The sequence below is a fragment of the Macadamia integrifolia genome, chromosome 7, assembly GCF_013358625.1.
Source record: "Macadamia integrifolia cultivar HAES 741 chromosome 7, SCU_Mint_v3, whole genome shotgun sequence".
Classification (NCBI taxonomy): Eukaryota; Viridiplantae; Streptophyta; class Magnoliopsida; order Proteales; family Proteaceae; genus Macadamia; species Macadamia integrifolia.
Genome location: NC_056563.1, coordinates 34,542,480 through 34,556,370, shown reverse-complemented (window position 1 = coordinate 34,556,370; position 13,891 = coordinate 34,542,480). Strand labels below are relative to the sequence as shown.

Below are 13,891 nucleotides of genomic sequence, written 5' to 3'. Positions count from 1 at the left end.
TTGTGTTGTATTTCTCTCTCTCTCTCTCTCTCTCTTGATGAGCTTGTGGGTAATTTTCTGCACTTGTTTGCTATTTGTTTGCCTCAACCTTTTGGTAACTGTAGGTTGAAGCTTTTGCAAAATTCTCAAATACATGAAATTCCTATTTAATATCAATCTGGTACTATTATTGAGGTATTAGTCAAGATCTAGAAGTGTTGTTTTGCTTGTTAATGGGGATACTGTGACTTGGTGACACATGCTAGTTGAAGAACTGTTCTAGATTCATGTTTGTTTAGAAAATTAGAAGATCGAAAATTGTGGCTCAACAAGCTGAAAACTATTTCTAGGTGCAAGTTAAATCATGGCAATTTGTCAATGGTGGCAGCATTGCCAACTAAATTGACTTGGGCAAAAAGAGTTGGGAATTTCTTGGTTCAGCTGCAGGTTGCTATAGATTTTATGGTGCTATACTAAATCTTAAGTTAGTTTGTGGCTTTGTGCCCTTCAATGGAATTAGGAGAACCTGGACTGTATATATAACATTACTTGTTTAGGTGTGGCTGTGTGGGTTCCTAATCTCTTTTCTTTTGTGTTTATTTATTTTAGTCTTTGTTATTTTTACTGTAGGGAAAGCAAGGTTCCGATATTTGGTTTCAACTAGGATTCCGAGCCTGGTCAAAACCAAGATATACCTCGAAATTGGTTAACGGCTTCAAAATTTGGTTCATTTTGTGGATTAACTCAAAATGACACTTTGTACACTTGGAAACATTTGAAACCCTCTTGCCATGTTGATGCGGATCCGAGGGAATCAGATCGCTTCGGGGTCCACAATTAACAATTAAAACAGTTCTCAAAGAAGTAGGGGCAATTTTGTAATTTCTGGTACAATTTTGAGTGAAATGAGTGATTAGGGTCTTAACAGGAGTTAAATCTAAAGAGAAGGACCAATTCTGAAAATAAAGAAAGTAGTGGGGTTAAACTGAAATAACAATTGAAAGAGGAGTATTCTTAAATTACCAAAGATAAAGGAAATATTAGAACACAGGTTTAAGAAAGAAGGGGTTTACTGTAAATATAATTAATTAGGCAACTTAAGAATAAAAGGAGAAGGTCATCTTCTTCCTTCTCATGCTACTAACCAGATGGCGGAAACCTCAGAACCGTGTGGAAGAGGAAGCTGATTCAGTTCTTCTCGGAAAAGCCAGAAATTCCAGGCGAAGGCTGGAAACCTTTTGGCCTCTTGATTCCAAGAGGAAAACACTTCAAAACAGCAATCAAAGGGGAGCAGCACCTGCTGAAATCAGATCTGGCGGTAGCTTCAGGTAACCTGAGTTGCAGGTTTTTGTTTCACACAGCAAACCTGATTTTCAAGGGTTAGGGTCGCCTTGGGGAGGGTTACCTTCGACCAACAGCCCACCCCAAACAACTCACGCACAGCTGAGTTCAAAGCATTCCAATAGGGCTGCAACTGTCGCCCAGAACAAGGAAAATAAAAAAACCCACCAATAATAATGAAGGGAAGAGGAAGAAATAGAAGAAGAAGAAGGAGAATGAAAATAAGAGGTCAGAAAACTTCAGAAAGGGACGAAGAGAGGATCGGCAATCATGGATTCAAACCCAAATTCTCCAACTTCATTCAATTATTCAAAATTCTAAAACTGAAATTTCTCCATCGAGTACATGTCCAATATAAAGAAAAAATAAATAAAAATTAATGGCAACTAACTTAAAATGGAAACTAATTTAAAATTAGAAACTAACTAATTTCGAAGAAATTGTTTCTAAATCAATAGAAAATCAAATCAAAAGATTTTTTTTTTCCTAAGTCCATCGTGCAACTGCATCATTTAGTTTTAGGGTTTATGGGCGAGTTTTCTTCCCGTGATTTGGGTGTGCTTGAGAGAGATCTCCATTGTAATTTTTCTTCCAGCATACTGAATCATCTTCTTCTTCGCCCGAGAACATAGCACACCACATCAGTCTGTGAACCTCGTTAAATCTCTGTCTTGTGTGAATCTGTGTTTCTTTTCTTCATATTTATTGGTGTTTGTTCTAACACATTGGACCCATGATAGCACCCATGCGACGGTCCTATCAGTCAATCACATAGTCCAGTCCAGGGCTGGTAACCATACCATGCATGCAATTATACAATAATAATAACAATAATTAATTCAAAAGTTAATATTCCAAAATGGTAAGGAACTAAGGATTGACCACGGTAACACTTGATCATCAAACTATTGGAGGCAAAGCCAGTGCATCATAAATCTTCAGAACTATGATATTTAGCTTTGCAATGACTTGAAAAACACTGTTTGACATTAGCAGCAAATTATCTCTACTTATAGATGTAACGACACTCCCAAGAATAGGCTAATTGTTGCCTCTTGGAACCTTCCCTACTCTTTCTAAAGACGGTATAACTAGTATCCATTTCTATTTTTGTTTCCTGTATTTCCCCCTCGAGGGCCCCTTCTTTTTCTTCTTCAGTAATGAATTTGTATTAAAAAAAAAAACTGGTGACAGGAATAATCAAATGAACTCAGTACCATAACTTGCATGTATGTCCTTTAGAAACAGCAGGAAAAATGTGTTTTGAGAGGTAGATGATCGAATTTTTTTTCCCCTACAACAGTAACAATACGGGAATACACAAAGGAGCCTCTTCATAAGTAAAAACAGAGTCAGAAAACTGTAATCCAAGTATATCCGAACATCATAACCAACTCGAACACATGGAAGTCCAGGGCACAATTAAGCCAAGCAACCGTTTGAGAAAGCCATCAGAACTTCACTTTACATAAACAGGGCTATAACAGCCACAACAGAAGATAAAATAACATGTCGACCATTTCTTAATAGCCAAAAGCCAAAGACAATAAATAACTTACATTGAACTGGGCATCTAGATCTGCCTGTCCCTCAATAATCTCAATTAACTCTTGCACTCGCTCTGGGGGAGCATTATCTCCAAATATGCTCAAACTTTTCAAGAAGTCCATGAACATTTTAAACTCTGCTCCAGTCACATCTTGTAAACTCTAACAATAACATTCAATAAGATCATCAGGAATCTTCTAGCAATCTAGCAGATACCATAACTAAGCTTTAGATAATTACATACACAAAAGAAGTGGAAGAAAAAAAACCAGCAAAGATAATGACTGAAGAAGGGAAAGCAAGCCCAGAAATAGGGATCATCTTCACAAATTAAAAAAAAAAAAAAAAAAAAAAAAAAAAAAAAAAAAAAAAAAGACAAAACAAAACAAAAAAAATTAAGCTCAACGATTATGTCAGTGAACTTACTTTCTTCACCAATTCAGTTATATGTCTTTCCATTTGCTCTTGAGGCTTCAACAGTTCAGCTTTTAGGGGAAAGACCTAAAGTATAAGAAAGCACAAAGCTCAACCATAATAAAATGCAATAAAAATAGGCATCTTGAGTCCAGGTTACAGAGCCATTAAAACATTCTGGGGCCTTAAAAGCTTCCCAACTGCCACATGTTTAACAATGGATCGGGATCAGAACCTAGCATCAAATAGGCCCACTAAAGGATTAATTACACCACAAATCACTTGAATGGATTATCCCGACCAAGCAGATTATCTCCATATATCTGATATTGTTAACAATAATTTAAATTTAACCCATCACAAATAAATTTTAATTTTTGGTTTATGAAATCTATGAAAAATAATACACTTGGGTTGTAGATGCAATTTCGGTCACATGGATCTTACGAAATCTTTCCCTTTGTTGCACATGAAGGACCTATGTGACAAAGAAGAAGCTCTCTCGTGATTCTGGCTGGGACACCCCTACTAATCTTAAGATCTTACTGATACAACTTAGTAGGTTATATAAAAGAATGGAAAAGAATGAAAATTCAACGAAATTTTTTATTGGATCTGGGATCTTATTTTGGATGACCTTCCTATGTTATACTATTCAATATTCAATTCTCTACGATGAATTGATTGTCAGATGTTGGAAGTCATTTGATCAAGCTGCTTGATAGTGTATATGAATCTTTCATTCATGAAACTTTGCTTACATAAACTTTTTGATGTAGACGTACCTAACAGTAGGTCCTGATCCTCTCAACCTAAGACAGAAGATGAGTTATTGGAACCCCAGACCTGTAAAAGGCTTTCATAGCACTGGACCCAATATGCTCAAACTAATATAAAAATATAATGTAGAATACATGAAAACAAAAGCTACAACAGGGTGCTTCTCACCTTATCCCTAACAAAATTCAAAACCTTTTCACGTATACTTTCATCAGTACTTGGTTCATCAGAGCTCTCGATATGCTTAAACAAGGCTGTCAAAGAAGCTGCAGCAAGTGCATATAATAGATAAAGAAATGCTGTAATAAAAGAGCTTCCCGGTTTTACCAAAAAAATCATGAGAGTTGGTTTACATGAACAAAAACCATATTGGAAATATCATAAAAGGGGAGGAAGGACAAGAATGCATTAATGTAACATTATCACATTGGAAATCAGAGGTAGCTTTATTTCCAAAGAATACAGAAACTCCCTTTTTCACAGATTAAATCACATCTTTTCTGGCTAAATCCTCCTCCCTCAGAGCCTTCGAATTGAACCAACATACTGAGCAATTGAACTGATACAAATACAATGGCGATGGTCCACAACAAATGTCAGGCCTAACAACCCATTGCATACTCTATGGCGAGGTCACCGTTTTGCACATAGTTTCGCCCAGGCCAAAAATCGAGATCTCAACGAAACAATGTTTTTGGATGGGACAACTCGGGAAAACTCAGGGATGGGTTTCGATGGTCATATGGCCAAGTTAACCCCTCGTAGCCGCGTAGGTGAGCTCTACCTTAGGCAATTCCACACAATATTTAGTACTTCTAGAACACATATAATCCAAGTAAAAGTGTAAAACTAAAATAAGCATAAGGAATTAAATGACATCAAAAATGGTTTGTCATACATGGATGAATCACATACTGATGGGGACATCAAAGTGTACAATTGAAAGAAGAAGAAGACCCAACCAGTCCCATCTCTGTGGTTGGAGGATTAGAAGAAACCAGGAAGAAGAAAGAAGAAAGAAAACGAAAGGAGGAAAGAGAGGAGTCGAACCAGCCTTCCCAGCGCTGGGTTCGACTCCCCCCCTTGTTTCCCCATTCAGTAAATCTTGTGGACCCCACCAAATCTTACTTTACTTTGCTTTAATTCTGATATTATTTGATTGTTTTAAATAATTAGAAACTAAGACTTCTTTCTATTAGGTAGTTTATTATTTCAAATAACTAAGTTTCCAAGTATCTTTTTATTTTTAGAAGTTTTATTCTATTAAAAGTGTAAGGCCATTGGCCATTGAAAATTAATGAATTAGAATTGAAAAAAACAGCCAATGAGAAAACCCCCATCCCTCTCACGATTCTCTCTCTCTCATTCTCGTCTTTCCCTCTTTCTCTTTCTCGCCTCTCTCCTTTTCTCTCTCTCGGTCCTCTCTTCTCTCACCTCCCCCTCTCTTTCAATTTTCCTACTGCTACTGTTTACTGTTGCTGTTTCTGTTTACAGTCTACTGCTGCCGGCTAACATCTGCTGCTGCTGTTACCCTTTTGATGCTGAACTGCTGCTGCTGTTTTATTTCCCCTTGAGGCTGAACTGCTGCTGCTGTTTTTCCCCCTTAATGTTGAACTGTTGCTGCTGATCTCCCCTTTGATGCTGGACTGCTGCTGTTCTTTACTTCAAAACTGGGCTGCTGCTGAGCTCCTTTCAATATCGGACTGTTATTGGACACCGTCTTCAAAATCTGGGTTCTCTTCTTTTGTTCTCAGATCTGGGCAGCAGGTAAGTATAGAATGAACCCTCCCATTCCCCCCCATTATCCCCTCATTATTTACTCCATTACTTCCATTAAAACCCACCCCCCCCCTTTAGCCATTGTTTAACCTTTATGTGCATCAATGTTTTACCTTAAGTATTGCTGATTTTCTTATTACTAGAATGACTGATTTTAGAGCATATAATATGGGACTTTTATCTACCTTTGGTGCTTAATAGGCTAGTGTTATAACCTAATTTTGCTTGCTGCCATGTTCCCCACCTCATGTTCTCCCTTGACACTTGAGCGAGTCTATGTGCTTTTCTTCCTAGATTATTATTGCTCTTTGTTACTTTGTTTATTAACCTCACCTTATTTTGCATGTTAAATCATATTTGTTGAGCTTCCTTTGTCCTGTCCTACCTAAGTCCCTTGAGTTTACCCCCACCTAGTTAGTTAATCTTGTAAGAAGCCTAGTCACCTAGGGACCCCCCACATCATCTTGGTATCAGAGCATGGTTTTGTCTAGGTATAGAGTAATTAGGTGCTGCCGTCGTCCATTGTTTACATGTCTTACCTTGTGAGGTCTAGTCTCCGTCACAACCTGTCCACAGGCGAGTCTGAGTGAAGAGAGCGTTACCATAGGTTAGAGAACACCCTTTTCTTCCTTAGATTGGTGGGACCAAATAGCATTGGACGCTATTCCCACCAAAAGCACGCACTTGAGAGGGAGATTTCTGACATCAAGATTGAGAGGGCTAACTATCCGTCTCAATTGGAGATTCTAAGTAGACATTGAGTCTTTGGTGGCAACCGTACCTTGGCTGTCCATCTCCTTTATGTCCACTCGCAGTGGTAGGGCATACCAGGATATGTCTGACCTTCCTAGCACCTCCACTCAACCTGAGCAATTGGCTGAATTCATGAAAGCAGTCCAGGCTACCCTTTAAGCTAGCCAAGCTATACAAGAGACACAAACTGCCCATCTCTAAACCCTTACCGATAAGTTGGCTGCCCTCGAGACAAGTGCCCAAAACCCTAATGGACGGCAAGGCCGTAACACAACTGGCACTGAACCTAGGGGCAGAGGCCCTAACCCTAAGGAAGTAAACGAGAATAACCAAACTGATGGTTATGACCAGATAGGTGATAACTTCCAAGACCTAGTGCGTGGTAGGGGTCAAGGAAGGGGTCAAGGCCCACCGCCAAGACGCCAAACCCAATATGGAGATGATGAGGGTTATGAGCATCATGATAGGGACTTTGATGTCAGACGGATGATTAAGGTTGATGCCCCTACCTATAATGGTCAGATTGATGCTAGGATCCTTCTTAATTGAATCAAGCAGATGGATAGGTACTTCGATTTCTACGATATGCCAGAGGAAGTCTGCTACCGATTTGCTAAGTTTAAACTTATTGGAGCTGCCCAGGACTTTTGGACAGATCTAGAGTACCAAGAGGACCACCTAGAACTTGAGCCAATCAACACCTGGGTAGAAATGCAAGAGAGGCTCAAGAGGGAATTTTTGCTATCACTTATAGGCTCCAGTTGTTGAATGAAATGAATACCCTGAAGCAAGGAAAGTTGACTGTGACCGAATACATGAGCAAGTTCAATGAGTTGAAAATTAGAAGCCGTATTCGGGAGGATGTTGAGCAAATACTATCTAGATTCCTTATCGAGCTCAACTCCGAAATTCAGTCTCGTATGGCACCCCGCGAGACGTTCCACAGGCCTTCAGGATAGCCGAGGTGGAATCCTCCATGAGAACTTATTCTCAAAGGAAGAGCTTCCAAGCTGGGAAGTCCCAATTTAGAAAACCACCCCAAGGCTCAACTGGATTCCCAAAACCCCCTGCTGCACCATAACATCAATTTGACAACAGGGGTAAAGGAATTCTAGGAGAAGCACCCAAGAGTAGTGGGCAACAACAGTGCTTCAAGTGTCGTGGGTTTGGTCACTTCTCCAGAGAGTATCCCAATAGGAATCTTTATGTGGGAGAGCTGACTCCTGAAAAAGGTGTCCAAGAGGGTAAAGGAATTCTGGGAGAAGCACCCAAGAGTAGTGGGCAACAACAGTGCTTCAAGTGTTGTGGGTTTAGTCACTTCTCCAGAGTGTCCTAATAGGAATCTTTATGTGGGAGAGCAAACTCCTGAAGAAGGTGACCAAAAGGGTTTACAGGACCATGAGTATGAGGACCATAGACCAGATGAAACTATATCTGATGAGGACACCGAGGAGGCCGGTGACCTCAAGCGCGGCATTGTGCGATGCATGGTCTCACAGCCTAGGAGTAGCGATGATTGGCAGCGAACCAATATTTTCATCGCTTACACATGTCATCAAGGCAAGAACTATCGCGTCACCATAGACAGCGGGAGTTGCATGAATGTGGTCGCCAATAGCGCTGTTGCTCGAATGGGCCTCAAACCTAAACCCCACCCCAAGCCTTACAAGGTTGCTTGGGTAGATCAGTCCACCATCCCCGTTAACTTGAGGTGTCTAATTCCCCTACACTTTGCAGGATATGAGGATCGAGTGTGGTGTGATGTCCTAGAGATGATGTTGCCCACATCATCCTAGATAGACCCTGGTTATAAGACCGGGATGTCACCAATTACAGGAAGTCTAACACCTATGTCTTTGAGTTCAAAGGGAAGAAAATCAGACTAACCTCCAGTGCCCCTAGGAAAGTTAGGGTTCCAAAACACATGGGAAGTACATCCAAACACACCCCCACCAAAACACTCAACATTTTAAATCAACAATAATTTGAAGGAGTGTCAAGAGTCAAGGGTGATTTATGCTCTAGTTGCCATATAAAGTAATACCGATAGGTCACGCTTATTCACTGAGGCTCCTAGATAAGTACAACCCTTGTTGAGGGAATTCGAGAGGTTATTCCCTAAGGAACTACCTTATGAGTTACCACCTATGCATGACATCCATCACGCTATTGACTTAGTTCCAGGACCCTCTCTCCCGAACTTACCCCATTACCGAATGAATCCCAAAGAACACACCGAACACAAACAGTAAGTGGATGAACTGTTACAGAAGGGATTCATTAGGGAAAGCCTTAGCCCATGTGTTGTACCTGCCCTACTCACGCCAAAGAAAGATGGCACTTGGCGTATGTGTGTTGATAGCAGGGCTATCAAAAAGATCACCATCAAGTATAGGTTCTTTATCCCTAGGATTGATGACATGTTGGATATGATGGCCAACTCTTCGATCTTTTCGAAGTTTGATCTCAAGAGCGGGTACCACCAATTAGGGTTAGGCCTGGAGATGAATGAAAAACAGCCTTCAAGACGAAGGATGGCCTCTTTGAGTGGTTAGTCATTCCTTTTGGCTTGTCAAATGCACATAGCACCTTCATGAGGATAATGAATCAAGTACTTCAACCATTCATTGGCAAGTTCCTAGTGGTTTACTTTGATGACATCCTCATCTATAGTAAGACCCCATCTTCCCACTTGGATCACTTACAGAAGGTTTTTCATGTGCTCCTATGAGAGAAACTCTATGTCAACCTCAAGAAGTGCATCTTCATGAGTGATCAAGTCATCTTCCTAGGATTTGTTGTGTCAACTCAAGGAGTTTTACTAACCCTGAGAAAGTGAGAGTGATCGTAGAGTGGTCTGAGCCAACTAATGTCCATGAGGTACGTAGCTTTCATGGCTTAGCCACTTTCTACAGGAGGTTCATCTACCAGTTTAGTTCCATCATATCTCCTATCACCAATTGTATGAAAAATGAGTTTTAATGGACCAAGAGTGCTACGCAGGCCTTTAATGAGATTAAAAAGCTTATGATTGAAGCTCCAATCCTACGTCTCCCGGATTTCTCTAAGGTCTTCGAAGTGAATTGCGATGCATCTGATATTGGAATAGGTGGTGTCCTAGGACAAGGGGGCCATCCTGTTGCCTATTTTAGTGAGAAAATTAATGAAGCTAGGCAACGATATTTCATATAAGACAAGGAATTCTATGCGGTTGTCCAACCATTGCACTATTAGCAACATTACCTTTTACCGCAAGAATTCGTGCTATTCTCTGACCACCAGGCTCTGAGATACCTGAGTGCCCAAAAGAAACTTAACCAGAGATATGCCAAGTGGGTTGAGTTTCTCCAAAAGTACACTTTTGTACTCAAGCACAGACATGGTGTCGAGAATACTGCTGCAGATGCACTGATTCGAGTGAACATGTTCCTCAGTCGCACCAATGCTAGGAGTCGGGCTAGTGTGTTACTACAGGTAATGAGTGTAAAGGTTGTAGGGTTCGAGAGAGTCAAGGACCAATACCACACCTGTCCTATTTTAGTGAGCCGTTCACTTCCTTGAGTGAAGGCAACCCAGTCAACTGCTCGGACTACCTACTTATGGAGGGCTTCCTTTTTAAAGGAAGCAAGTCATGCATTCCCAAGACTTCACTCCGAGATTTCTTAATCTGGGAATATACTGGGGGAGTCACTGGCCATTTCGGTCAAGATAAGACCATCACTGATGTAGATAAGTCACTTGGGCTTATTTTATTGCAAATAAGCCTTGGGTTGTGTTATATATGTGTTGGGCCTTTGATCCCATGGGTTTTCTTTGAAATGGACCACTTTAATAGGCCTAAAATATGGGTGGAGGGTAGAAAAACGGGATTTAATTTATTAGTTTAGTTAGTTGCTATTTAATTCAATAAAGGCACATTAGGCCATTGGTCGGTTGTAAAGTCCTATATGGATTATTAGTTAGTTAGTCCTACTCCATGTTGGAGTCATAAAGTCAAGTCCTAGTCCTATTTTGAATTCCTAGTTGTAGTAGGAGTGTCTAGTCCTATTGGGAAACTAGCTCCTAGTAGTAGTTTGATTGCTATATAGAGGAGCCTACGTACTTATAATTTCAGATTTTAATGAATGAATTATTGAGTGATTACTCTTTAGCTAAAAAAACTGTTATTGAGAGGTGAGATACCTAAAGCTTTGAGGGGTGTGATACCTAAAACCTGAGGGGTGAGATACCCATTCCTTTATTCTCTTTCACCCTTCTCAGCCCTCCATCGATTCTTCTTTTTCTATTTTTATTTTCTGTTTATTGTTATTAGAAGTTCAGACCTGTTAAAGCATACAAAATCAGAATCAGCAGTCAAAGAGTTCTTGTTCTTGAAGCCAATCGACCCTCATTGTTGCCCCAAGTTTGAGATCTGATCTGCAGATCCTTTGGAGGACTGGTTCTATACTCTAAAAAGATCAATCAATCCTCTCTTGAAGGTTATCTGGAGAAGACAAGTTGTTGTTCCTACAGAATTCTTCACATTCTCTCTCCTAAGTCTGAAAATCAAGAAAGCCCATGACTCCATAACCAGCCGTCAGAAACCCTTCATATTTGGGGGTTTTTATACCCTCCCTAGGGACTATCTACACCCAAAAATGCAGCTCAATCGGACTCCCACAAACTTGGCCGCACCTTTCTCTCTCCTATCAAGTTGGGTTTTGGGCTAGTTTTGCTCCTATATTGGTATTGTATCCTTGGGGGTTTATTTGATGGTATTATTTCTTTGTTTCTTGCTCCTATTTGTATTGTTTGGGGCTCTAAATTGTAGAGTTAGTTACTTGTAATCCACTCCTGCATTAATCATCCTCGTTGAGGACCGATTCTTTTGGCCAGGACTGAAGAGGGATGTTGCTAGAGTTGTGAGTCAGTGTAGGACATGCCAAACTGCCAAACAACAAAAGCAGAATACGAGTTTGTACACTCCCCTACTCGTTCCCCATGCCTCGTGGCAAGACCTTAGCATGGAATTTGTGCTTGGCCTGCCAAAAACTTCGAGAGGCCATAATTCAATTTGTGGTTGTTAGACCGCTTCTCGAAGATGGCCCATTTCATCCCATACTCTAAGACCTCTGATGCATCCATAGTAGCCAGACTTTTCTTTAATGAGGTTGTCAAGTACCATGGATTGTCCCTCACCATAGTGTCCGATAGGGATGTTAAGTTCACCAGTCATTTTTGGAGGACCCTATGGCGGATGATGGGCACTAAACTCCGTTTCTCTTCAGCTTTCCACCCTCAGACCGATGGCCAGACCAAGGTTGTCAATAGGAGCTTAGGGAATTTATTGCATTGCCTCATAGGAGAACACCTTACCAGTTGGGATCAAGTCCTTAGCTAGGCTGTGTTTGCATATAATAGTTCTAAGAACCGTACCACTGGTCTGTCCCTATTTGAGATCTATTCAGGATACCAGCCCCAGGCACCCATAGACCTTATCCCAGTCGTGTCTAGTTCCAGGACCTCCTAGTCAGCCAAGTCTTTTGCTCAGCATATACATGATTTGCATACAGGTATAAGAAGACAGATATCACTGAGCAACGAGCAACATAAGTCGAAGGCAAATGTGCACAGAAGACTACAAGAGTTTCAAGAGGGCGATATGGTGATGGTTAGAATTAAGCCGCAACGTTTTGTTAGGGGAAAAGCGAGCAAGCTGCATGCTCATAGCAAAGATCTGTTCAAAGTACTCAAGAGGATAGGTGCCAATGCGTATGTTCTTGATCTTCCAACTAGTATGGAAATCAGTAATATTTTCAATGTTAAAGACCTTGTCCCATACCATGGTACATCTACCATTACCCCTTTCTATCCTGATGACTTTGAAGACTTTCCTTTCACCATTGATGAGACTACTAAACCAAACCAACCACTTCCCCCCACCTCATTACCGCTTGTGCCTAAGATCATGAGAAGGACTGAAGCAGTTGAAGAAATCCTGGATGAGAAGATTGTTTTCACACACACACACAGGAGGTTCTAGAGAATTTTTGGTCAAGTGGCGTGGGTGACTGGAGATTAACAACACCTGGATCACATTGCAAGAAATCCAACGACTCAACCCAAGCCTATTTGAGTACTACCTGAGCCGTAATTCACCGGAGGTGAATTATTCCAAGCCGGGGAGAGTTGATGGGGACATCAAAGTGTACAATCGAAAGAAAAAGAAGACCCAACCAGTCCCATCTTTGTGGTTGGAGGATTAGAAGAAACCAGGAAGAAGAATTATCACAATAACAAAGACTAATAACAGTAGCTTAAAGTAAAGAACGGAAGAAGAAGACGAGAATTGTGGGTGGAATTGGCTATCTCGGCCCGATCATCTCACCACAGCTATCTTGGCTGCTTAGAAGCAATTGACTGCAAATTTTGTTTATTCAAATCTGATTTTCTGAGGACAAGAGCTCCTCTTTAAATAGAGGGCAATATGTTAATAGCAGTCACATTACAACTAGGAGTTGTACTCCTACTAGGACTAACATTAGAAACCTAATTAGTCACTAACTAATAGCCACTAATGGGCCTTACTATAAGTAAATCGATGGGCCTTTATTAATGACTAATAACTAAACCACTTAAGTGAGTAAATCGATGGACCCAATGGGCCTTTATTAATAACTAATAAATTAACCACTTAAGTGGACTTAAATGGAAACCGATAGCCCTATTTGGGCTAGGCTTTCCTCCTGCGATAGCTCAGCCCAAAGTGGGGATCTACATCAACCAGAACAAAGAGGCATTCACCAAAATGAAGCACTGTAAATTTTACTAGATAATAGGATTGGACAGTAAAACTTGAAATTCATAATTCTTTTATGAGATTATAAGTTACCTTTTACATCCTGCCTTAACAAAGACAAAAGGGCTTTGTGCACAGCATCACGCTCCACATTTTCTTCTAAAAGCATCACCAAACCATGATCAGATTCATTTCCAAAAGGAAAAGAACGAAAAGAAAATAAGCATCAGAAGAACAATTTGAACATCAAACTACCAGCTGTAAGAAGTTGTCCAAGAATGTCCACAATTTTAGAAACATATTCTGGTGTATCCTTGCAAAAAAGAGGAAGTCCACGGATTGCTTGAACTCGGATCTGTAGATGAACAGAAATAAGAATTTGAATTACGTCACACAAACATCCGTTGTAGTTTAAATTTTTTAACACGATTACTACAATTATCCTCATAAAGAAAAAATGTAAGATCACCTGTGTTCATCGAGATTTTTTTCTCCCACAACCCACCTACCCCCCCCCCC

General features: G+C 40.4%; 1 protein-coding gene across 2 annotated transcripts in view; it reads right to left on the bottom strand.

The window, feature by feature from the left end:
- Positions 1–13,891, bottom strand: part of LOC122084097 (apoptosis inhibitor 5-like protein API5) — a 44,939-nt gene that overhangs the window by 24,555 nt on the left and 6,493 nt on the right. The window contains exons 3-7 of one of the 2 annotated variants that reach the window (XM_042652150.1): positions 13,628–13,727; positions 13,466–13,528; positions 4,231–4,328; positions 3,295–3,369; positions 2,880–3,029 (exon numbers count right to left, since the gene is read on the bottom strand). In XM_042652150.1, the coding sequence (XP_042508084.1) occupies positions 2,880–3,029; positions 3,295–3,369; positions 4,231–4,328; positions 13,466–13,528; positions 13,628–13,727 (486 nt within the window). Of the gene's footprint in view, positions 1–2,879; positions 3,030–3,294; positions 3,370–4,230; positions 4,329–13,465; positions 13,532–13,627; positions 13,728–13,891 lie in introns of both variants that reach the window. The other variant, XM_042652149.1, reaches the window with a different exon arrangement.